The 25,640-nt window shown below is 37.9% G+C and overlaps 1 protein-coding gene across 6 annotated transcripts in view; it reads left to right on the forward strand.

The window, feature by feature from the left end:
* Window positions 1-20,235, forward strand: part of LOC143021676 (protein RER1) — a 36,528-nt gene extending 16,293 nt beyond the window's left edge. For 3 of the 6 annotated variants that reach the window (XM_076179312.1, XM_076179295.1, XM_076179303.1), the window contains exons 3-7: window positions 7,494-7,577; window positions 15,873-16,077; window positions 16,757-16,887; window positions 17,044-17,127; window positions 18,626-20,235. In XM_076179312.1, the coding sequence (XP_076035427.1) occupies window positions 7,494-7,577; window positions 15,873-16,077; window positions 16,757-16,887; window positions 17,044-17,127; window positions 18,626-18,712 (591 nt within the window). In that variant the 3' untranslated portion in view covers window positions 18,713-20,235. The remainder of the gene's footprint in view (window positions 1-7,493; window positions 7,578-15,872; window positions 16,078-16,756; window positions 16,888-17,043; window positions 17,128-18,625) is intronic. The other 3 variants (XM_076179338.1, XM_076179321.1, XM_076179329.1) reach the window with 1 other exon arrangement.
* Window positions 20,236-25,640: the final 5,405 nt, after the last annotated feature.

Consider the following 25,640-nt stretch of genomic DNA (forward strand, 5'->3'; position numbering starts at 1 on the left):
CTCATCTGAGCACCTCCTGGATGACGGGTCATCCCTGCACCCTGCCCACCGCCCTGGGTCAGAAGATTATTTTTTTCACCACCCAGAATTTTTTATTATTTTTGGTGATTTATAAGACCCGAAACTAAATCTAAAAGGATAAAAGAACATATTCGAACACAGAAAAGTTCAGTGATAAAAGTGCGGAAACGTCCTTGTTGCTTTTGTGCCATGATTTGGTCAAATTTCATAACCACACTATTTTTTTTTCTCTAAAATTATTCAAGTAAGGGTTTAAGATGATGCCAAATCAGAAAATACCGTTTGAAATATCCATCTATATTTCCATTAGACATTACACTTGTGGCGCAATGTTTAATTTGTTTTTGCACGTAGCAGAACATTTCATGGCACTTCGTTAAAATTCAACACCTGTTGGGTGCTAACATGCGATGACGAGAAATGCCGACCTAGATGAACACTACAGTCCAATTCACAGGTGTTGTTCTCGGCTTTCGCCTCTATGGCTGCCCGCTCTCATTCACAGATAGCGCAGTGATAAATGAATGCCAACACAGCAGTCTTTTACTTAGTTATGTAAGTCATACTTATTCCGTTCCGGCTTCATGCCTTGTGGTGGTCATCTTTGATGTATCCCCACACCCATAAGAGGTTTGCACAACCTGGGATGAGTAAATTACAAGACGCAATGCAGCGGCTCCTGTTTGTCATGTATGCCTTGACTTGTGGCGAGTGCGTGCCGCGTGGTAGTCACAATCGTTGGAAGGAAATCTTAACAACATAATGGTTCAAAAATGCCAACCACGTGCAATCTTATCTTCAATAACCTGGCTTCTCTGGGCAATTTCAGGTGACTAAGGGAATCCCCATGAATTTCCTCAAAAACATCAGAGTTTGATCTGAGTGCTGTGACGGTGCTCACACTGTCTGGGCAAAATATGTAAAATAAAACATGCTAGTACGAATATTTCTGGCAATGGATGCAACCATTTCAATATTTACAATATTAATTACAAGAACTTAATTTTTAATTATAATGTGAAGAGGTGATGGAAAAGAGCCTGATGCCATATTTTTGATTGATAACGGGTACAGATGAAGTTACTGTTCGAGTGCGTGGCTGATTGCTAACATAGTGTATAGATCAAATATGATTTTGTATTTGAGTTTTATATTACTGCTGTGCATGTAACTGTGCTATCCATAAAGACTTAGGGTAGAATAAATATTGTAAAGTAAAATCGATATCCATAGTGTGCGCATATGTATAAATGGTTCTATAACAAAAAATAGTTTCACCAGCTTTCATGTTTTGAGCATAGTACTGTGGGATATCAAAATGTGTAAAGTGTAGTATTGCTTTTTATCGAAAGTTATTTTCAGTGCAAACGTACTCCACGTGAAGGACATCAATTTAAATAAGTGGTTGGAACACGGCTAAGATATTTTATTGCGAAAGCTGACAAACTTAATTGAAAAAAAAATTAGTTGATCCATTTTGTTTTCATTCTTTTTACATCTGTTCTGTTACCAGTATCGGTGGTATGATGAATCATGGTGAAAATGCAGAAGTGGTGCAACCATTTTCTGACACGCACTAGTTCAATATGTACATTATTGGAATATTGTACGTTTGGCAGCGTTACAGACCCGTTAACGTTAACCCGTCTGCGGGCTGGCTATGAACGTTGTGTCGCATTGCTATACGTAACAATGGTCCACAATTGTTACACATATTGAACTAATATTTGATTGTATGATATTTATTTCTATGGTTTGTTTACATCTTTACTTTTCTTTTTTGTGTGTTTTGCAGGACTCGTATTTGCTCGTACTTATTGAGATGTTTTTCAACGTGCACTACATGGTTCTGCACTTCTCATTTATTATTATAGAAAATAACAGCAAAATAGATGAGGGTGTGGTTTAAACTTAATCGGTCGTCACTTCACGTATAATTTTGTTAAAATTTTAAGTGATAGAAAATAGTATATGATTGATGAAACTTAAGATGTAACTCGTATAGATAATGTATTCGACCAATTTGAATTATGTATCTTGGTAGACAATTTAATGATAATAATAATAATGATAGTAATAATAATAATATGGATGCCCCTGGTGTAATTTTATGTAGCAATATAGTCAAAACGTCGCATATTTGCTCTCGTATTACTATATTATCAAGGCATATTTGCTCTCATATTACTATATTATCAAGGCACATTTGCTCTCATATTACTATATTATCAAGGCAGATTTGCTCTCATATTACTATATTATCAAGGCATGAAAACTTCAAGTAAAGCATAATTTAATTTTCTTGTCATTCTGTAATCCATTTATTGAAAGGACCGTGATGTTAAAGTCTGAACAGCATCGAACACGCTTGGTGAAAAAATGGGGGAACACGGATATTAAAAATGCGAACTAAAAAATGAGTGTATGTGGGTGCATATGTGCAGCATACACCTGCATGAGCACCAACACATTCGATACCGCTAAATCTGTAAACTTTAAAACTAGGTACGGTGAAAGGAGCAGCAATGGTATGTGTGAAAGGACCGTTGGTAAAATTAGGTCGATGTAATTAATATATAGTTCTCACAGGTGTACGGAGAAAAGGCCAAAAAGCGAAAATAATTTTTATCAAAATCGCAGGTGTCTCGTCTTACATCACTACTAAAACACGTATCACCAGTAAGACGTACATTTCTTCCAATTTATTTTGTTGATAAAAAGTATGTGCATAATGGAACAAATTTAATTCATCTGTCATGTATGTTTATGGGTTTTTGTTTGATGTAAAGGTTTGAGTAAATATGAAGTATGCATATAATTTAATCTTAATGAACTTTAACCATCTTAATGCCGGTTTACAATTCGCTAGAATCGGTACAGAGGAGAATTACCAAAATGATACATGGGCTCAGAAATGTACCTTACGAGGAGGGTCTTAGGTTAACTTACACTGGAAAAAATTAAGTGCGGGGTGATCTAGTAGAAGTGTTCTAGTGGATCAAAGGCTAACAAGGGTGACGCAAGCAAGGTCACTATAATAAGACAACAGGGCAGGGCTCGCAGTAATGTATTTAGATTGGACAAATTTAGATTTAAGAAGGATGTAGGCAAGAACTGGTTTACTAATGGAATAGACTTAGTAACCATGTAGTGAGCGCTGAAACTATCGGTTGTTTTAAGAAACTGTTGGACGACTTTATGGTTGGGGATGACGGATGGTGTTGGACATGGAGCTGCCAAGTGTAGGCCTTTTGGTCTCTTGCAGTCTCCTTTATTCTTATGTTCTTGCTTTTGACGCAAGATGTTGACTTTTCAGCCTCTACCGAAACGCTAGACCCGAGTGGTAAAGTTGAACATTCTTATGGCAGCGTCAAACAGACGCTGTGAATTCTTGGTTTTATTTGCTAGCGAATCAAGACGCTTGTCCAAAGCGAATAAAAACGACGCTTTATTGATGCAGACACGGCAGGTAGTGCCGTGTACTCACGCTAGTTTATGTGAAGAGAATGTTCGGTTACGATGGTGTCATTTTTCGAATGTATGTTTTGTCGACGTTTGTTGCAATTTAAATGTCGTGTTGATATTTCATAGTTATATGTGCATCTATTATATAACATTGAATTAGATCATGACATGAAAAACATGTTTATCTTTCGTAGCAGTAGGAGGTCGAGTATCCATGCAATCGGACACAGTGACTTTATGCGTGACCGTTATCAAACGTGGTGAATATTTATTTATTGTTGTAGGGGTAGCAGGTAGACAACAATTCTTCTAAGGTAAGGGTTTTTGACACGTGACTTGTATCTGGGATGGTAAAGACAGTACGCCATTGTATATACCTACACTGTAGCACCTTCCTGATGATGACTGCGTGATCGATAGACATCTGGATTAGACTGTTCAGATTTTACTTGTTTGTTTTAATTTATTATTATTGCTGTTGTTGTTACCAAGGTCTAAATATACAGGTCAGACCGTTTACATTCTTCTGCGCAGCTTCTGACGTCATTTGGCTGAGTCCATTTTCTCTTTGTGATACACTGAAGAAAACTGTGAAACGCCAAGGAAGACAGGAACTATATTTCATATATATTATATATCATATATATTATATATTCATATATATAGACAGGAACTACAATATTTTATATATATATTTTATATAATATTTGTCAGAATATAACTAATTGCGTGGAGCAGTGCGAGCGAAGGCGACGTCATTTTCGAACGACGGACCAGCTTCAACTGACAGCTATAGGACCCGCTAACCCCACTTTGAACAGCCAGGTGACGTTCACGGGCCCGCTGCGCCAACTCCCTCGAAATTCGGTCGGAAGTGGTTAGACCTTATATTCTTAGATCTTGGTTGTTACTATCATCGTTATTATGTTTCGTCATCTCTTGATTCATCTTTCAGTTTATCAATATATGATGCTTTTTTTTTCTCGGAGATTTTGAGGGGAAAATGCAACCGAAGTCATTTCTACTCAAACGAATTCACAGCAATTTACGAAAATCTCCCAAGTGTGAAAAGTCACTGGAGCTGTTATCGGTCCACGTGTAGGCTAAGGTATAACCCCCACCCACACACCATCCAAAACCTCCAGTAACTCGAAGCTTTGCTTACGTTCGCCCGAAAATGTCTTGGAGGGGACGAATTTTTTTATCCTTTTAACCTTATATATATATATATATATATATATATATATATATATATATATATATATATATATATATATATATATATATATATATATATATATATATATAATGTGTGTCACCGGACGCACGTGCGTCCAGTTTGGACATTACAAGCATACAAGGTCCCCTATTCAAACATTTTTTCCTTCTAACACCCTCAACTTTCAATGAAAAATGTAGATGTTTTACATGCATTAGAAACGTGGTAAAGCATCAGTGTTAAAATTATGTATGCACTAGAATACATGTGGATCTATGTAGTATATAAATTATAAACAGAAGAAAACGCAAACGAAAAATGTGACATTGTGGTTGTCTCCCTATAGCCCTTTATACCTTGTGCTCCACCACAAGAAAGTCTGTGGGCGCCCCTGATGTGTGTTATCGGAAAATTTCAAAACACTGGACTCAGAGTAACAGAATTTATTACCGACGTTTCGAACCTGAGGACGAACCCCGGACAGGGTTCGAAACGTCGGTAATAAATTCTGTTACTCTTGAGTCCAGTGTTTTGAAATTTTCCGATAACATGGCTCCTGGACTCCAGCTCTTTACGAACATATAATGTGTGTGTGTGAGAGAGAGAGAGAGAGAGAGTGATATTAAGAAACCACTCGGACGTTGATCCAATCTAGTTCGATACCTGCAAATATGTTTTGCTGGGCTGGGGCCAAAATCGCAAAAGAAACAATGCACTTGTTATTCCCATTTTAACTTAAGCATGGGGCACAATCATATATTTATTAATATATATTTTCAAATCTTCACCTAACACACAACTATAGTGTATAATATTTTTAACACAGAGACGTACTTTGTAAATCTGTGTTTCAGCGACTAACTAGTATGGGGAGGCTGGTGGGGGTACTCGGGAAGCGAAACGGGGTGGATGACTTGTGTTGAGCGAGAGTGCTTCATCGGTTGGTCATGTCGCACGCCGTTGGTGATTGTCCAAGCGGCACTGATGCAAAAGCGAAGGTTTGCAGCCTCGTGTCATAATGTGAATATTGAGAGCTGAGGGAAGTACCATGATGCATTTGCCAGTGTTGTTTAAGTAAACAGCTGTCAATTTGCTATGCATGTGGCGAGCACCTGAGAAGATAGAGAACTACGGGTGAATTGGAAACTAAACTGTGCATTGGCGCTTGGCCAATGTAAACCAAAAACTACCCAAAAGTCCGTATACTCGTCTAACCGAATGACCTCCTGATATTGGGAACACCGGGTGAGCTTGTTTCGCCAACGGGGAACTGCTTTCTGCTTACTTGTCACAATTTCAAATGGCGATAAGAAAACGTATAATATTTAGGAGTTTGATTTCACGGGCCGACTGCCAAAGTTAATCCATGGAAAGAAAGGAGGGAGTTCCTCTTTGCTGAACGAAAACGCTTGGCGTTAGCTGTGATCATGGACCTTGGCTGTGATATAAAACAACGACTATAGCGAGTGGAAACAGATGATGTAAGCATTTGAATTACCGGTCGGATGTTGACTGTTTGACCATCGGTTATATATTAAGATGTGGATTTTATTTTATATATATTTATTTTAACATTTCGTTCTAATTCTTCGCTAAATGATATAGTGACCTTTGGATGGATTCTACTCGTCTTTGTGTAGGATCCTCAGTTAAAATGCGCGCGTACACTAACACTCATGTACGACTCGATGGCGCAGTGGTAGCGTTCGCAACTGCTGCTATAGCGGTACTAGTTCGAATCCCGCCCAGGGCCAAAATGATTTCAGTATCTGCACTGCGAGTAGTTACTCCAACTTTCGTGGGCCGGGAGTTGAGTGTGTGTGTAAGGTCACATCATTATCCATAGATTGGTCATATAAGCTCTGAGCTCTCTTCCGGGAGGGTAAAAAATGTCGATCGCGAATCCAACACGTGATCCAAGATCATGGTGAATCACACACACACACTAGGGTGGCCATTTCCAAATTTCCAAAAAGGAGGTCACTGCATATCGATGATTATAATATATAGTAATACATATTTATATAATACTGATGACCCACTTTCGGAGAAGAATAGGCGAAGGTATAGAGATCTGTATATTTCGATCACTTACTGTGATCCTCTTCAGCAGATATGAATGATCACAGTAAGTGATCGAAATATACAGATCTCTATACCTTCGCCTATTCTTCTCCGAAAGTGGGTCATCAGTATTATTTTACAAATGTGCTACGACATAACTTTGTTGTTACACACACACACACACACACACACACACACACACACACACACACACACACACACACACACACACACACACACACACACACACACACACACACGTATAATAAAAAAACTGAAAGTGAATAATATTTTTCACTTCTAATGAAACCGACAAAAACATACCTGTGTTTCTTACCAAGTTACAGCACAAACAAAACCTAGTTGTATCCTCACATTGATTGCCTGGAGGTTTATTTCTTTTTGTATTTCTGCCCTCTTTTTTCATATTCAGACTCCTTAACCTCATAAATTAATTGCCAAACCACACTGCACCGTGGCCACATCAGGACTGTAGCCCAATGTATGAGATGCGAATCATGCAATCACACGTTCACAACATTGGTCCTGTGCAGTTCCCGTCTACGGATGCAGAGTTCCGACGTTGACCTTGGCCTGGGTACTCCCACATAATTTAATTGTACGGCATCATTGTATACCTAGGATTATTTATTTATTTATTTATATATTCTTTATTTATTTATTAATTTATTTGTTTATTCATTTATTTTTGTCACACCCCAAGAAAGGAGGACAAATGCACGTCCGTCGTGAGGTTGCGCCGGATGGAGGACAAAGTGCTCAAAAGGAGGACTGTCCGGCCTTAAAGGTCAGATATCAACAGATATACCATTCGCTAAAAATCATCGTATTGCTCGAAAAAGTACTTTTTAAAAGCATACAAATAAAGTTTTTACCTGTTCCAGAAGAATTTATTCAGAAAATTCACTTTTAATTGCGCCTCACATACCACTTTTCCGAAGTCTAGATGTTCTAGTCGATTAGTAATTAGTACCAGTAATCGCCGCTAGGTGAACCGGCGGTGACGTCACATTTGCCAAACAATCGGACAAAGAAACACACGCTGTCATTCCAATCGAGTTATTCATCTTCATGTTCGTTTTTAATCCAAATTTGTTCGCAAAAATGGCCCATTGTGCATTCCAATTCGGAAGGATAGTCTGTATGGTGGAAGAAGACGAGGAAGAGGAGTTTGATATCGCCGAACATCGCATTGTAAAGCCTTACCAGTTCGAACTGATAATAGGACAGCCCGTTTCTTCGTCGGAATACAGTGCAAGTGAAGATGAAGAAAGTGGTGAACAAAATAGCGAAGAAGAAGGGGAAAGCGATTTGTCAGATTCAGAACCCGAGACCACGGGGGAGGAGACGGAATTCGACGGCGACGTTGATTTAGACGGTGCCGAGAATCAAGATGGGCCTACCACCCCTCCTAGACGCAAACGCAAAAGATCTGACCACTCTCATAGGATTGGGAATACCAACTGGTATGAAATTCAGTGCATTATTCCTACCTTATTTAGGCTATCATTGCAAGCATGGGATGGGGTCCTTTGTTTTTATGTCGACGATCATTTGTCAGGCTCTCTCTAAAATTCCAAGCATGGGGGGAAAATTAAATGATATGAATTGCCTTGTGGCCATTTCTTCCTGCAAGATCGAGATTATTCATTTAAAATACTGGAATGAATGAATGAATACATGTAAATAAAATGAAGCCAAATAATCTTTTAATAAGTACTGTCAACTGTGTATTTTCTATTTTACTAAACACAGTAGAGTGCATAAAAATAAAAATATGTACAAGGAAAAACATCATAAAATGACTATCAATATTTATGCAGTTGTTTCTTTCAGGCTATACAGATATATTGCTTACCGGCACTTCACCAGATGGATTTACCACATCCTTGGTAAAAAAACAACAACAGAAAAGTTTTGCCATCTTGTGCAGTCTCACGAATTCGTGCACAGTGGGAAAGTGAGGACTATACATACTGTGGTTTCAAATATCCCCAAGTTTGATGTGAACGCAATGACATGTGATATAAATATCAGGAAGCAATGTGGACTTATGAAATCACTGTTAGTTTGATTACAAAGTCATGTACCATGTACTAGTCTGTTGACTCTTTATCATGTTTATGTGATGGCAATACTGCTGCTGTACACAACCTAGTCAGTGCTTCAATGATTAAACCGATTGTCTTTCAGACACTACATCTGATTTAGTGTGTCTTTTGTAGGTATCTGCAATATTTTATACCTCCGGTCCAGCGGCGGCGCCAGGAATTTTTAGTTGGGGAGGCTAAGGGGGGGCTAATAGTAATATTGTCCTCATTTCAGAAGGGGAGGGGGTTAATGGTAGGGCTAGCACTGATGGCTGACAAATCTTTAGCCCTGGCAATTAAAAATTCCACTTAATAAAATTATTTCAATGAGTGTTTTAAATTTTCAATTTGCTCATTTCAGTTGGGGGGGCTGGCCACTTTTTTGGCCCCTGGCGCCGCCACTGCTCCGGTCCATGGCTTCAGGGCCAGTTTAATTCACTAGGCCTATATAGGCCATCCTGCATGTCCATGGAATTTATAACAAGCCCTCTCTGACATAGGCATAGGCCTAAGCCTAACGCATGCACATGATGCATGGAGTCAGAAAAAGTAAACTGCCTACGGTACCTCAAGCCTCCGGCGTTTATCAAACGCTGACCTCCTACTTTTCTTTTTTGGTTTCGGCGTGGAATGCTTTGTAGTAGCTGCAAAAATTGAGGACACGGCATCAGGTTTTAGACGTCTCCTGGTCTTCTCCATAAATCCAATCGATAACGCTAGATTCATTTCGAAGCATTCCTCTTCGAAGTGGTCAGAGCAAAGTTCTGAAAACTTCGAAGGCTCCCACAGTTTGCCCGGTCTTTTGCCTGCCCTGTTCACCTTTCTATCCATTCCGATCGTCGGGCTGGCTCCGTAGGAAATTGAAAGAAACTCCTCCCACTTCCACTACCATTGTTGCAGCATGCGGCAACGCAGTACACCATTATTATCACAATTTTGTGACAATGAAATAAAAAAAATTTGAGACACTCAAGAGACGACACACGACTGGCAATGCAAAAGCGAGATGCACTCTCAGAATAACAATATTGTTTGGCAACTGTGACGTCACGAACGCGGAATTCCCCGAACGTTCCCGAAGCGCACGGGCGGGTTGTTTCGAATAGCAGACGACGCAATGAGATGAAGACAAACAACTGTTTTTGCCAAATTTGATAAGATGTAGATGGTGGAATTATATAGAATACTGTCAGTATGCTTTTTTATGTACATTAAACTGTAAATACAAAAAGTTACGGAAGTCTTGATATCTGACCTTTAAGGAGGACGTCTGGTCACCCTAACACACACACGTTGAAACTCGATCGCTTCTTTCTGTAAACAAGTTTGAAATGGCAAACCACAAAGTCGAATGTGTACTGCTGTACTCTTAGCTAATTTCATGGACATTGTCTTCAGGTTTTCCAATTTTTTCTGGTTGAAAGCAACGCCTTGAGACAAATTTACGCTACATTATTTGCTGCGGTCTTTTCGTCTCCCATTGCGACTCCATCATATTCACTACTTGTGCATGTCGAGAAATGGAAAGGTGTTATGAAAGATCATTTTAAGCTCTTTAAATCGAGCTCGTGAGGAAAGTTATGGTGCAAAATTTCATTCTCTGTAGCTTCGTAGATGGCAAAGAACGTGATACTTGAAAATTACACAATACCTTTTTATTTATTGTGCCATCCAGTACCGGGAATCTTACAAAATCCCCGTGGTTTGGTAGAAACTCTCATTCTTAATACTCCTGATTTTTTTTTATTCTTTTGACCATCCACACTCATAGATATTCCTTTACTAAATGTATGAAATAAAATATATACATTTTTCTAATTCTGGAGAGTATGTTCCGTTTCGAAAGAAAATTGGGAATGTTGGTTTTGGGAGAAAAAAATTAATGTGGATCTGACCATTGATGCGTCACCATGTGTTCTGGTCACCGTTTTCAATACAGAACTCTCTCACGCACACCCAATCGCAGACCGGCTCTTAAGTGGCCATACACGTTCAAAAAAAGCGTCAAAATTTTGATGCAAAATTTGAGTGTGTGTATGACGTTTTGATGTCAAAAAAAGATTTGAAGCAAAATTTTGATTGATCAAATCCGTTTGATATTTTTTGACGAGTCGTCAAATTTTTGATGCGTGTGTGGGCTCCTGTCAAAATTTTGATCAAACTGTTTAGTTCGCAGGTGACTGACGAGGAGACAGGATCGCCATGTCTGCGAAGAAGGAGGCCGAAAAGAAATTTTTGATTGAAGTTTTAGGAGTGTATCGGACCTTGCCAGCCTTGTGGAGAATTAAGTCGGATGATTATAGCAATCGTGCTAAGAAAGCCGAGGCCTACATTCTACTGCAGAAATATCGTGAGCATTTTACTTCCGCCACATTAGAAGATCTGAAAAAAAAAAATAATAATAATCTGCGAACAAAATTTCGCAATGAACTTCGAAAAATGGACAAAAGTGCCAAATCAGGTGCCGGAATTGAAGACCTGTACGAGTCACGGGCGTGGTTCATGGAGGCTATGTTACGGAAGTCCTCTGGTTCGTTAGTACGTAATTCTTGGAGGAGGTTGACGTGTCCGTAGGTTTTTCGTTTTAAAAACCAGTCTTTAGACCAGTGGTTCCCAACCCCAGGGTCGCGAGGGTGTTTTTGAGGGTGGTCAGAGGGTCTTACAAAAATATGTTAATAATTCACATATTGTGACATTTTTATTTTTATTAATGTAACGGATTTGCTTTACTAAGTTGTGCTAGTTAATATAAACTGAACTAAAAAAAAACGAAAGTTTATAAACATTATGCAAGTACATAGAAATATAACATGAAATGGTTGAATTTATTATTACAATTAGGGTCGCGACTCCAGGCTAAGAGTGGATTTAGGGTCGCAGCCAAAAAAGGTTGGGAAACACTACTTTAGACCATTTCCGACGTTTACCAGGAGGTTTATCACAAGGTCTAAGTAAACAGGTCTAACCGCTGGAGCAGTTCTGCGCACCTTCTGACGTCTTTTGGATGCGTCCATTTTCTCTTTGTGATACACTGAAGAAAACTGTGAAACGCCAAGGAAGACAGGAACTATAATATTCTATATATATATATTATATATCATATATATTATATATCATATATATTATATATTCATATATATAGACAGGAACTATAATATTTTATATATATTTATATATATATATATTTTATATAATATTTGTCAGAATATAACTAATTGAGTGGAGCGGTGCGAGCGAAGGCGACGTCATTTTCGAACGACGGACCAGCTTCAACTGACAGCTATAGGACCCGCTAACCCCACTTTGAACAGCCAGGTGACGTTCACGGGCCCGCTGCGCCAACTCCCTCGAAATTCGGTCGGAAGTGGTTAGACCTTATATTCTTAGATCTTGGTTTATCAGAGTCCAGTGCGAACACTAGTGCTATGGCCACTGATGCATCCATGTCGAAGATTTTGACTATATTGAATTTTGATGGGAAAAACGCAGAAACGCGTGTGGGCTATGCAACAAAATTTTGTATCAAAGTTGCACGTCAAAATTTTGATGCAAAATTTTGACGCTTTTTTTGAACGTGTATGGGCCCCTCTAGAAACGAGTTGAACTTGACCAGTCACTCTTCGTTTGAGGTTGTGCTTACAGTTAATGGAGTACTTCGAAAATATTGTCTCACGACGTAGTTCTAAAGTGTCGAGCATAGGACTTGGCGGGAATATGTAGATATTTGCTGTTTCTAATGATACCTCTTCAATACGAGTCAATTTCTCGCGCACAGCATCAGGTGCCTGATGTACGATGATTCGGTGATGCATCCCAATACTCGCGTTATAAAATACAAAGTCGGATCTTTATTATTCGTTCTCATTCACTCTGAATATAATAAAACTGCAGGAAACGCGATCACAAGCCAGGTTACGGGGATCTTTCAGCCACGACTACAAAATAAATATAATTAAGACGCCGACTTCGGCATCGTCTACCCACTCGCGCCTCATGACGACTACATTGGCGTCATCGTGGAAGAGGTTAATGAATAAGTTCGTTAACCACATGTAGGAGTGATTCAAGGGTAGTATTTTGAACTTCTAAATGTCTTCAGTTAGTATATGTGTCTACTATTGAAGGAGTGTTCCAGATGACCGAGTAGATATTTCGAATGCGTGGACAACCTTGCACACCCTTGCTCCTTATCGCTCTCCCTCCCTTGCTTCTCTCCCCCTCCGCTCTCTCTCCCTCTCCCTCCTCTCTCAGTGTGTGTGTGTGTATCACTCCCACCCCGTATGGGATACCTATTGCATAACCAGACTTAAACTCACGCAACATTCTTTTTATGATTGGTGATTAATTTCCACTCAGAAAAGAATGCTTATCACTTTCAACTACTGTCCCTCTGGTCTACTGCCCTCCTTAACTTTGCTTTACCACCTTGTGACTCAGTCGCATTAGCTCGATTATCTCTTCTTCTATCCCAGCTTCTTGCAGCCTCTTTTTTTCTGTCGTTCTTCTCTCTCAATTTCTTTCTGTGTGTATCCCCATTTCTCCCAGTCTTTGTAGTTTCTTCCCTGTCTCTACCCACTTGCTCTCCTTATCCTTTTCTGTCCACAACATGCGTTATGCCAATTCTATAATATATCAAATATATAAAATTGCATTTAACATGTAATTATCCACGTTGCATTCAGATTTAGCAAAATATTATTTTATTTCATAACCTGCTATTGTCTGGTGTGAGAGAACCATTGTACATCAAGATGTGGCAGTGCCCTGACAGCACTTGTGTAGATCATTACAGTGACCATTTTTCCCGAGCCTCAGGAATTCCTAGTTCCTCTGTCAATTTCTTGCTCAGCCTACACAGGTTGTAATAATTTTTTAATGAACAGGGCAGTGATATCTGGGAATTGTCTGGTTCTTTCAGAAGTTTTCTTTTTTTTAACCAAACCTCATCTACTGCTGCACTACATATTTGGTGTGTGATATGTTTTTCAGTCATGTGAAGTCATTTGCTTAGATTTATTGTGAACTTAAGTCAAAAAGTAAGATGTCTTGGACATTTGTGATCAAAGTACAGTGTAATTTTGTTTTATTTAATTTTGCTTTTATCTATTTATTTTCTTAATAGTTGCATTATTTAAATTATTCTGGAATGGTATAGGGATGAGATTTAAGGTCTGATAAGGTCTCATAATTTATGAATCATTGTATAAAAAGTCTGTACATCTTTTGCTGAATGTATGGTTGATGTATATATGTAGCTATGGTATATTTGCATACATATCATACTTCCCTATCTTACTTAATAGGTCAGATCAGATAAACAGAAAGATTGATATCTTTGAGCTTTTCTTTGATAAGAGATGAGATGGTCCAGAGTTCATTTCACGTGTCACCTACACAAGTTACGACACTGGTTACAGCTCAGTAGTTTATATGTTGCAGTCATTGAAAATAGACACAGTGATTATGAGGCAGAGGTACATGCATTCGCATGATAATCATGGAGATGGCAAGAAATCATCAGTGACTATAAACATTCAAACTTTGTACAAAGTGAGTAAAGTGTATTAAGGAGGGATCATGCTCAGGCAGTTTTTCATCTCTAAATGGCAGTATTGGAGTAGTGTGTTGCTGCAGAAAATGCTAATGTGTTTTATACAACTATAGTACCAGGAGATGTATGGCTGTTCGTTGGTATACCCCCATACACACTTTTTTTTTTCTCCTCTTTTTCTTTTTCTTTTCTTTCTTTTCTTTCTGTCCTTTTTTATTTCCTCTCTCTTTGTTTTGATGACATATTTTGAATATTATGTAGATACTTCAGTGGATGTGCTGTGTCTTACTGCATTGCTTCTTCCCGGGGCAACCAAGAGAGGGTTGACCCTTTATCCACAAGGAATTAGGGTGAGAGGGAAACAATAGGTGGTGGATGGTAGTGGGTGCATGCCTTGGCTGGCTACCTCAATTATAAGGGGGAAAAGATACTTGGTATATAGATAGATACTCATGCAAACATATTTTTCAGTATCGGCCATTAATCAGAAAGGATTATTTTTTCTAACATGCATTCTGTGAAGGCATAATTTTTCAAATAAACTACTCTGACTATAAGGTATAGGAATGATTATATTTTAGGAGGCAAACCAAAAAGACTGAACTTTAAGTGTTTCAAGCACTTCTTTAAAAAATAATTAACATTTCTCATGATCAAGATAGGATTATTCTCTTGCTACCACATGAACCACACAACACATCCACACAGAAATGCATTCACATTGAAATTGCTAAACAAACTCTCCAAGACCTTGTCCCCAGAGAAAAATCCCTCGTAAGTAACAACCACACTGGCCTACTTGCATTCAGGACATTATCCAGCAAACTGTAACAATATAAAATGGGCCTGGTCACAGATTCAAACTACCTTAGATGGAGCCATCACACAGAGAACATACAGCATCTCATTGTACAGTGCCTCACAGTAACAGTTCCCAGATAACAATTCAATATTTCTTGATAGAGTGACTTAGGGCCCATCCGCTGGCCATTGCTGGTTACTTGGGAGCCATAGCCCTCCTTCAAAAGGTACCTGGGGCAAAAGACTGACTGAGTCATAATTACCCATGTGTTATTCACACAATGTAGCTTCTGTTTTGGTTCTGTGTCTGTAAAAATGCAGTGAACTTCTTGGCCCCGTACTAGAGGTTGTGACTATAAACCACTCCATTGCAACTAAAATCCAGCTCCATTGGTGAATCCAAGATAACCCACTGAGCAACATTGGGTCCCATGGGAAAAATGAAGGGAGGAAATGCACATTAGAGTTATGATAATGGATGGAAGAATACAATTAAGATTGATCCTAAACATGAATAACTTGATATAGTTTATAAAGAGAAAGGTTCTGTTTTTTTTATTTTTGTGGTGTTTGTTTATGGCTTATTGATAACATCAAAGTATTAATTCTATATATATTTCTCTTTTTTTTTCCTTGACAGTTATTCCAATACTATCTTGACAAATGGACACCTCACACAGCATCTCGATGGGTGTTTACTGTAGTGTTGATCGCAGGGTTCTTGATCCGCATCTTCTTGATGCAGGGCTGGTATATCATCTGTTACGCCCTTGGCATCTATCATCTCAACTTATTCCTTGCCTTCCTCACACCCAAGATTGATCCTGCCTTTGGACAGGATGATGGTAAGTGAAGAGAAATCTTTTTTTTTTTTCTCATGATGATAATGTTGAGTTTGAGTTTCATAAGTTGTTTTTTTAATTTGCTCTGGTGGTAGGGAAGAACATTTAGTTAAGTATATTTACACATAGGTAAAAAAAAATGCTTCATGTATCTAATAAGAACCTTTTGAATAATGATACTAATATTATTGATGCATTATATTTCAGATGAAGGTTGGTATTACGGAGATTACGTTCCCTTACCTTAACTTTAAAAACACTAACAAGGGTTTTATAGAGGCTAATACTCTGACCTGTAGAAGATATAAATTCAAGCTAGGATCATCAATCCTGTTGATAATTATTTTGGTAGGAATGTTTCAGATTTATGGTGGTGGAACTAACAACATATTTTGTAGGAACAAACATTACATAGCTATGAGGTTAGTTTGTGAATGAAGAGCAAAATTACAGTTTATTTTTTCTTTTTCTTGAGGAAAACATTATAACATAGCTGGGCTTTACACAAAGGCTGTCCATGGTTGCTGTGGTGTGTTTTGTGTGTGCTTTTTTTGAAATCTTAAATCTGTACTGGAAGTATTCTTTTTGTAACATATCCTGTTTCTGAATATACATAAATGAATGGGGAAAAATGATGTATAATAAATGTCCATTTTTTATATTTTGATATATATTGTTGTAGAGGATGGCCCATCCCTCCCAACAAAGGCAAATGAAGAGTTTAGACCGTTTATGCGAAGGTTGCCAGAGTTTAAGTTTTGGTACAGTGTGACAAAATCCACACTTATTGCTCTGTTCTGCACATTTTTCCAGGTGTGTCACAAATGACTAATTAATTCTAGTATATACTTAAGCATGATGAATCATAGAATATTCTTTTGTAGTTAGAAGTGTGGCCAAATAATGCATATTGTTGAAAGTAATACAAGTTTGATATTTGTTTGCATTCTGAAATTGCATTCATTACAGGTTTTCAATGTGCCAGTGTTCTGGCCCATCCTTGTCATGTACTTCATCACGCTCTTCCTTATCACCATGAAGAGACAGATCAAGGTGAGTTCTCATGTTCACATCAGTGTATGTACCATGAAAAGTTCTCCAAGTTGCTCATCTCTTACAAGCTTTGTATTCAAGTATGTCTTGTGAACCACTATTACAATGTGGAATTTAACCCTTTATTCAGGTTTCTGCTGGACTATTTTGATCAGTTGCTCAGTGCCCTCTCACCAGTGTATAGAATAATAGCTTGTCATCTTATGGGGCTGTTAATAGCAAGGCTTGTAATGGGATAAACTTGTAAGATATGTATTAGGAAAACTTGCTTGCTTACAATTCTTACTCAGGCTTGGATCTGTCAAGATTGCTCTTATTATAGATGAACCATTTTCCCAATAAGAACTACTTAATAGAATTTCATAGGGACCAATCATGGGTACCTGCAAGATTAATGTCAGAGGGAATCATCATGCTCTCTGTCTTCAGAAACTGTCAACATGGTATCAAGAGTTGTGCCCCTCAAGTGGCTAACATTTGGTCTCAGAACAGGGTCCAAAATCTCTCTTAAATTAACTTAGTATTACCTCCACCTATTTGCATGACGACAATGGGCAACCTGCAGGTGCTTCCCTTCTCTTCCAACTACTACAAGCTGATCCCAAAATTCCCATTCCCATACTTAAACAAAAGACAGTAGACCAACTCTCTCTCTCTCTCTCTCTCTCTCTCTCTCTCTCTCTCTCTCTCTCTCTCTCTCTCTCTCTCTCTCTCTCTCTCTCTCTCTCTTTCTCTCTCTCTCTCCTCTCTCTCTCCCTCTCCCCCCCCCCCCCCTGGATATCAGTGAGAACCATTGCCAACCTATATTGGGCTGTGAATATCCAGTCAGTGAAACTTGAAGCAGCAATTATATGATTTTATATGTTTTGGAAGTTATTATTGATTATTATTTGTAATCAGCACAGGTAGGTGTGATTACACACAGTCTAATTATTTACAAAAACCAAGTCTAAAGGTGCCACTAGTTAGGTTCTGAAATTTTAAATCTATACAAGCAGATGTATTTACAAAGAAGATTGAATAACTTTAAGGTTTGTTAGTGTAGTCTGTTGACTTCCACAGATAAGATAAAGATTCAAGTATTGTTTTGCACTGTGATAGTAAGTCACATTAAAGTACTGGTACTCCAGATAAGTAGAAATTAGCTTTTCACAAATGTTTTTGTGTCGGTAATAATTTGTGTGGTACATCATACTGAAGGTCCTAACTTTGATTAAAGGAAGTGGAGGAAAATGCATTCTATGAGTATGAAAGGATACAACTTAATTTTTTCAGTGTTAAGTAAGAGGAAGTATTTCATTATTTATCAGTTGATGCTAAGATAAGAGGGACGGTGGAGAGGTGTGGAGTGTATTCAGGGATGGAATGGGTGGGAATGATTTTATGCCTTTTCCTTTTTGGCTACCTCCCTTGTAAGGGGGAAAAAGCCTTGGTATATGTATGTATTATGTTGATTTAGTCATATGTTACATTTACTTTTTAATTTGATCTGTTTCAGCATATGATCAAATATCGTTACATCCCATTTACCTTTGGAAAACCTCGATACCAAACCCCTGAAAATGGTAAAGTGGCGACCAAGTGACTATCAAAAGACCTGAGGAGGCTCGTGAACCAATTGCACCCAACACAGATGTTGAAGCACTTAAGCTCCAGTTATCTTGTGGTACAGAGATCTGGAGGTTCATTATATAACATCAGATAAATTCAGAAGAGGGACAGGATACTTGTAGGCTTTCGTGGAAGGGAGAAATATAAATTATGTTAAGATATATAAAGTTAGAGAAGGTACATCCTGAATTTGATACTGTTGTCCAAAATGGCATTTACAATAGGTTCTCCAGTCCTGAAAGAACATGGTAATGTAGCCATTCATTGTCAGATATATGGCAAGATCTACCTTCAGCAGAATTTGTTCTTAATTGTTATTAGGATATATTTTTTATTATTTTCTTTTTTATCATAATTTCTATTATTATTGTTGTTATTATTATTATTATTATTATTATTATTATTATTATTGTTGTTATTATTATTATTATTATTATTATTATTATTATTATTATGTTATTCTATAAATAACCTGGATGTTCAGTGTAAATGGCAAATGCAGTGTTCCCTGGTGTACAAGTGGGTCTAATGAAAGCCAAAGGATCTGTACTCGTACTTCAGTTGCATGATTGTCACAAGGTTGTTTCATCTCCTGTATGATTACAATATTGTGTAATATGATTTAATGTCTCAGTGGTTCTAACCACCCATATTATCTTCTTATTTACTTGGTTTTGATTCATTGATAATATATATATATATATATATGTATATATATATAGAATTTTATTTTTATTATTATTTTTATTATTGTTATTATTATTATTATTATTATTATTATTTTTTTTTTTTTCAGTAATGTTACATGATTTCTGATGTAATTGAACAATTTGCATGCCTGATGGGATTTAAGTGGCTGAAGGATATGTAACAATGCTGATAAGTCTTTATACAAACCTTTGGAATACTAAACATGCCAGTGTGAATAGGTGTGAAATTAAATTATTGAGTTATGAAGAATTGTACCTTTCCTTGTTTTCAAATATTTTTTATTTATTTATTTGTTTCTTTGTTTTTCCCAATTCAACACTGACAGAGGATTATTTCCTGTGGACTTCTTCCTGAAGGTTTAATTATAAGATTTAATTGTATGCCTTTTCTTATGATGAACCTATATATATATATATATATATTTGTAGAAATTTGCACATTCATCCTCTGTCTATCAAGAAAAGCCAATCCCTATAAATACTTAGTAATACTTTCTATTCATTCTATTTCAGTTTTAAGGCTCTATTTAAAATTTCTAATGGCTAGTGCTAGTATTGCAATAGTGGATCTTTATTGTTTTGATTGCAATTATTTGGAGAGAGAGAGAGTGAGAGAGAGAAAGCTGCTTTGAGGGTGCAGTTTCTGTGTAAATAATTCTTATACTGTAAAAGCAAAGTTTGTTGTCGACTTGTGAAACATGGTCCTGAAATTAGATTATTTAAATGAACTTTGTCATATAATTCTTCATTATTTTTGTCATAATGAACCTGTTCATATTGCCAAAGATTATATTGTTTTATTAACCTTTGACTTCTCTTTCTCAAGTCAAAGAGAAGGAGTTTGAATGTGTTTGAGTTTGAATGTGTTTGAGATGAGGTGTCTGAGAAGTATGGTGGGGGTTACTAGGCTGGATAGAGTGAGAAATGAGGAGGTGAGGAGGAGAACAGGGGTGAAAAAGGATTTGGGAGATAGGGTTGATGAAAGAATATTAGGATGGTTTGGACACATGGAAAGAATGAGTGAAGAAAGACTAGTAAAAGAGGTATGGAAGGCAGATGTGGAGGGAGTGAACATGAGGGGACGTCCTAGGATGAGGTGGAAGGATGGGGTGAAGGGGGCTTTGGGGAAGAGGGGAATGTCTGTTGAGGAAGGAAGGGAGAGGACGGAAGACAGAGGTGAGTGGAGAATGGTTGTATATGGATGATGTTGTGATTGCATGAGGAGGAATGGGCTGGGGGTGGGGAGTATGTGTGAGTAAATTTTGACGCAGCCCGAAGGGATTTCTCCCCGTCCTCTCCTTATATGCAAGGGGGGTCGCCGATTAAATGAAGCGGCCTTGCTGTGGATGTGCTGTGTCTTGCGACACTGCTTCTGACCCAGGGCGGTGGGCAGGGTGCAGGGATGACCCGTCATCCAGGAGGTGCTCAGATGAGAGGGAGGGTGGGAGGGGTGTGGAGTGTATTTAGGGATGAAATGGGTGGGAGTGTTTTTATGCCTTTCCCTTTTTGGCTACCTCCCTTGGAAGGAGGAAAAAGCCTTGGTATATGTATGTATTAACCTTTGACAATTTAGATTTTTTTTTTCTTCCGAGTAGAAAAAATGGGTGTTTTGGATTAACAGAAAACTTACTTTCTTCTCCATAGTAATAGAGAATTGTATGTAAACTAAGAACTAATGGCCACTGCTAAATACTAAATGAATTACACAAGGAACTGTCACCTGACAGAATGGCAAGGCAGAGATAAAGTATAAACAATGGCTGGAGTAAAAAAACTGACAAGGACGGCAAACATCTTGCATGATTTAATAATTTGATGAATATGACAGTGAGTAATGATTAGCGTGTACATACAGTATATAGGAGGGAGAGTGAATAGGAGTAGAGTATGTAGGGATTGATGGGAGTGGGTTTTATGCCATTGTTTTTGGCTACCTCCCTTGTAATGGGGAAAAAGCAGTTGGGATATGTATGTATATATATATATATATATATATATGAAGGGTCTTCAAGGTTAATGTGGGTGAAGGTGGAACTAGAGTATTTTGCAGAGCTTTTGAATGTGGAGGAGAGGGAGGGATTGATTGTGTTAGTGGGAGGAATTAGGCAATAATTGATGGGAGAAGAAAACAAGATATAGGGAAAGATGAGGTACAAGGAGCTCTGATAATAATGAAAGCCTGTAAGGTACTTGGGTTGGATGGGTATCATGTGGAGTGTCTGACAAAGGGAGGTACAGTTATATTGGACTGGTTTAGTGAGGGTTGATGTTTGTCTAAGGGAGGGGCAAATGCCTGAGGACTGGAAGAATGCCTGTATAGTCCTGCATTAGGAAATGGGGACAAATGTGATTGTAGTAACTTTAGAGGTGAGCCAGTCAATGAGGACACTGCTTGTGGTAGGCTCAGAAGGGGAATTAAGGGAGTGGGAAGTTGTGCAATAGAAGAATGTGGGTTGGTGAGATGAACAAGAGGAAAGGAGAGAGGCTGGAGGAAGTGGGTAGCTTGAAGTATTTGTGGTTGCATGTGGCAGGAAAGGGAGAAGAGGAGGTAGAGGCAAATTGTAAATTGAGAAAAACAACTAAATGCTTTAGGGGATTAATATGTGTCATGAACAATAGGCATCTGTGAATGGATGCAAGAATATGAGATTGGAGAAAGATAAAAGTAAATGTGGGTAAAAGCAAGGTGATGAGTTCTACAAGGAGAGAACATGGCAGAGTTGAAAGGTAGTCTTAAAGGAAAGAGACTGGAGGAAGTGGATAGCTTTAGGTATTTGGGGTTGTATGTGGCAAGAAAGAGAGGAGTAGAGGTAAAAGTAAATTGTAGAATGGGAGAAAACTTGATGCCTTGGGGTATTAAAAAGTGTTGTGAAAAATAGGCATCTGTGAATGGATGCAAGGGTATGAGATAGGAGAAAGTTGAAGGTAAATGTGGATAAAAGCAAGGTGATGAGATCTACAAAGAAAGAGGATGGCAGCGAGTTGGAAGTAAGTCTTCAGGAGAGAGCTGGAGGAAGTGAGTAGCTTTAGGTATTTAGGGTTGTATGTGGCAGGAAAGGGAAGAGTGGAGGTAGAGGTAAATTGTAGATTGAGAGAATAAATCAAATGCCTAGGCAAATTAAAAGGTGTCTGAGAACTAGACATCTAGGAATGGATACAAGGGTATATAATAGGAGAAACTTGAAGGTAAACATGGGTAAAAACAAGGATGGCAGTGAGTTGGAAGTAAGTCTTTAGAGGAGAGAGGTTGGAGAAAATGGATAGCTTTAGGTATTTGGGATCATGTGTCAGGAAAGGAAGTAGAAGTAAATTGTAGATTGAGAGAAGCCTTGGGGGAACAAGAAGTGTCATAAGAAATGGGTACTTGGTAATAGAGGCAAAGAGGAAATTGTATGAAGGGGTAATGGTGCCAGTGTCATCGTATGGGGCAGAGAGGAAAAGTTGGAATGTGTCTGAGAAGCAGCAAAAAAAATACACGGGAGCGACAAGCAATTTCGCTCGGGAAAGTTCCAATGTCGCTCTCGCAATTCCAATAGCGGGAGTGATCCCCCACAAAAAAATTGCTCCTGCGGCAAGATTCAACATTTTTCATGCATTATCCATCATTTGGCAATCCCTGAATCCCATCACCATTGATGAAAGGATCAGAGCAAACACAACTTACCCGTGATTATTCATTGCATTATCAATTGATATCATAAGCGCAACGCATCAATCAACTTTATTTTTTTGATGTACGTACGTATGTGTATGGGGTATAGCTGCTAGAGTTCAGTGGGCTACCAAGCCTAGCTTCGTATCAGCTGCATGCACGCGTATACTAGTACATGTTGACTAGACTCTACACGACTATCGTGCTACATAATATCGCAAGTTGCGAATTGCATGATACCTGTATGCAGGGAAGTTCATTGGTTGCATGCAGCTAGCTGCCCAATCAACACGCTGACTACATGTACAATGCGCCATACCCAATACCACATCACCGCATGCATACGTACACTGTACATATGCAAACTCGCTCGAGGCTTAGGAGGGAAACTGGGAAATCCCATTTATAACTTCATTCGGGTATTTATGAGAAAACAAAATAGAATCAAATGTTTGGTTAGTAATTGAAAGTATATAAATTTAAGTACGAATATGAACATTTGATAATTATATATACATGGCTCTGGAAGTATAAAAAATGGCTCTGGTAATTATAAAAAATGGCTCTGGTGAAAAAAAAAAATGAAAAATGGCTCTGGAAAAATAAAAAGTATTTTTTCCCTGTGTGTATATATATATATATATATATATATATATATATATATATATATATATATATATATATATATATATATATATATATATATACATAATATACATATGTGTGTGTAAATATATATATATATATATATACATATATATATATATATATATATATATATATGAAGTATCAAAAATGGCTCTGGTAATTAAAAAAATGGCACTGGTGAATTTTTTTTTTTTTAAATGGCTCTGGAAAAAAAGTATATTTTTCCCCTGTGTATATATGTATATATACATATATATATATATATATATATATATATATATATATATACATATATACATATATACATATATATATATATATACATATATATATATATATATATATATATATACATATTTATATATACATATACATATATATATATACATATACATATATACATATATACATATACATATATATATATATATACATTATATATATATATATATATACATTATATATATATATATATATACATATATATATATATATATACATATATATACATATATATATATTCAAATCAAGTAACGTAGGTGTCGTAACACACGAATAAAATAAAACTTAAACCCACTCTTGGAGAAAGATAAGCTGAGATACAGAGTAGAACCGTATATTTCGACCACTGACTGGTCCTCTTCAGCAGTTACAATTATAGGGTACATAGACATGGATGACATGGATGATTTGTGTATTAGAAGTGACTATAGTGTTTGATAACATCAATGGAGGCCCTGCAGAGCACCGATGCTGGTGGAGCGGGGCCTAGAACTCCCAAATAACAAGAACAAGACAAGAGATTATATACAGAGGAGGAAGGAGCATTGGGGGACTTGGTAAACCTCAGGTCACTTGCCCCGAGTGAGGTCGGACGTTACGTCCTGTAGAGATGAACTTGTCAACCGCCATACTAGTTGTTGTTGTTGTTGTCGTTCCCTAGACTGTCTGTCCGAGCAGTCCCGTCTCCCCAAGGAAGGCCACAGCTGAAACTGGGTTTTCCCACAAATCCTTTATAGAGTGTATGTTGTGTTGTTTGCGTGCATGATTGTGTATAATGCAGTCTTCCATTATGTGTTGTATGGTATGGGGTGAAGTGTTACATCCTGGGCAGCTGTTCACAACACGGTCGTCCAGCCTCTTCTGGTAGCTTAGAAGTGCTGGGTGGTGACCGCATCGCAGTCTGGCCAAGTGGACTCTGTCCTTTCGTGGGAGAGAGGATTCAGAAGGGTGGATATCAGGGGGTCTGGCATGCAGCAGTGTGTTGTCTTTCAGTGTGTTAATGGAGCGGTGAGTGATATGATTATGAATATGTTTCCGGAGGCTGGTATTTGGTGGTTGTGGAGGAAGAGAAGAGAGTATCTGTGCATAATAAAGGTCTTTGGGTGTAGTTTTAATGTTTCTTGGTGTGTGTGGGTGTTCTGCTATGTAGTGTAGCGGGTGTGATGTGTTTGTGGTGGCTGCAGCAAGTGTTTGTGTGCCTCTCATGTCGAGGTGGTCCTTGACTTTGAGGACTTTTGTTTCATGGTGTAAATGGTCTGTAGGTGTTGTATTTGTGCAGCCTGTAATTGTTTTTAGGGCTTTGTTTTGTATGATTTGAAGGGTGTTGTGGTGAGTCTCATTGAGATTAGGAGCCCATGCAGGACTCGCATAATTCATCACTGAGCGTATGCATTGTTTGTATATTGTTATATTAGTTTCTTTGTTTTGTCCAAATGTTGTTCCAGTGATTGACTTAAGTGCGTTAAGTCTAGGTGTGCATTTGTTTTTTATGTTTGTGAGGTGTTGTTTGAAAGACATGGATGTATCGTATGTTACACCAAGAATTTTGGGTGTGTTTGTGTGTGGTATTAGAGTGTTGTTGATGTAGAGATGAGGTATGTATTTGTGTT

The sequence above is a fragment of the Oratosquilla oratoria genome, chromosome 3, assembly GCF_046742065.1.
Source record: "Oratosquilla oratoria isolate Oo_2021 chromosome 3, ASM4674206v1, whole genome shotgun sequence".
In the NCBI taxonomy this organism is placed as follows: domain Eukaryota; kingdom Metazoa; phylum Arthropoda; class Malacostraca; order Stomatopoda; family Squillidae; genus Oratosquilla; species Oratosquilla oratoria.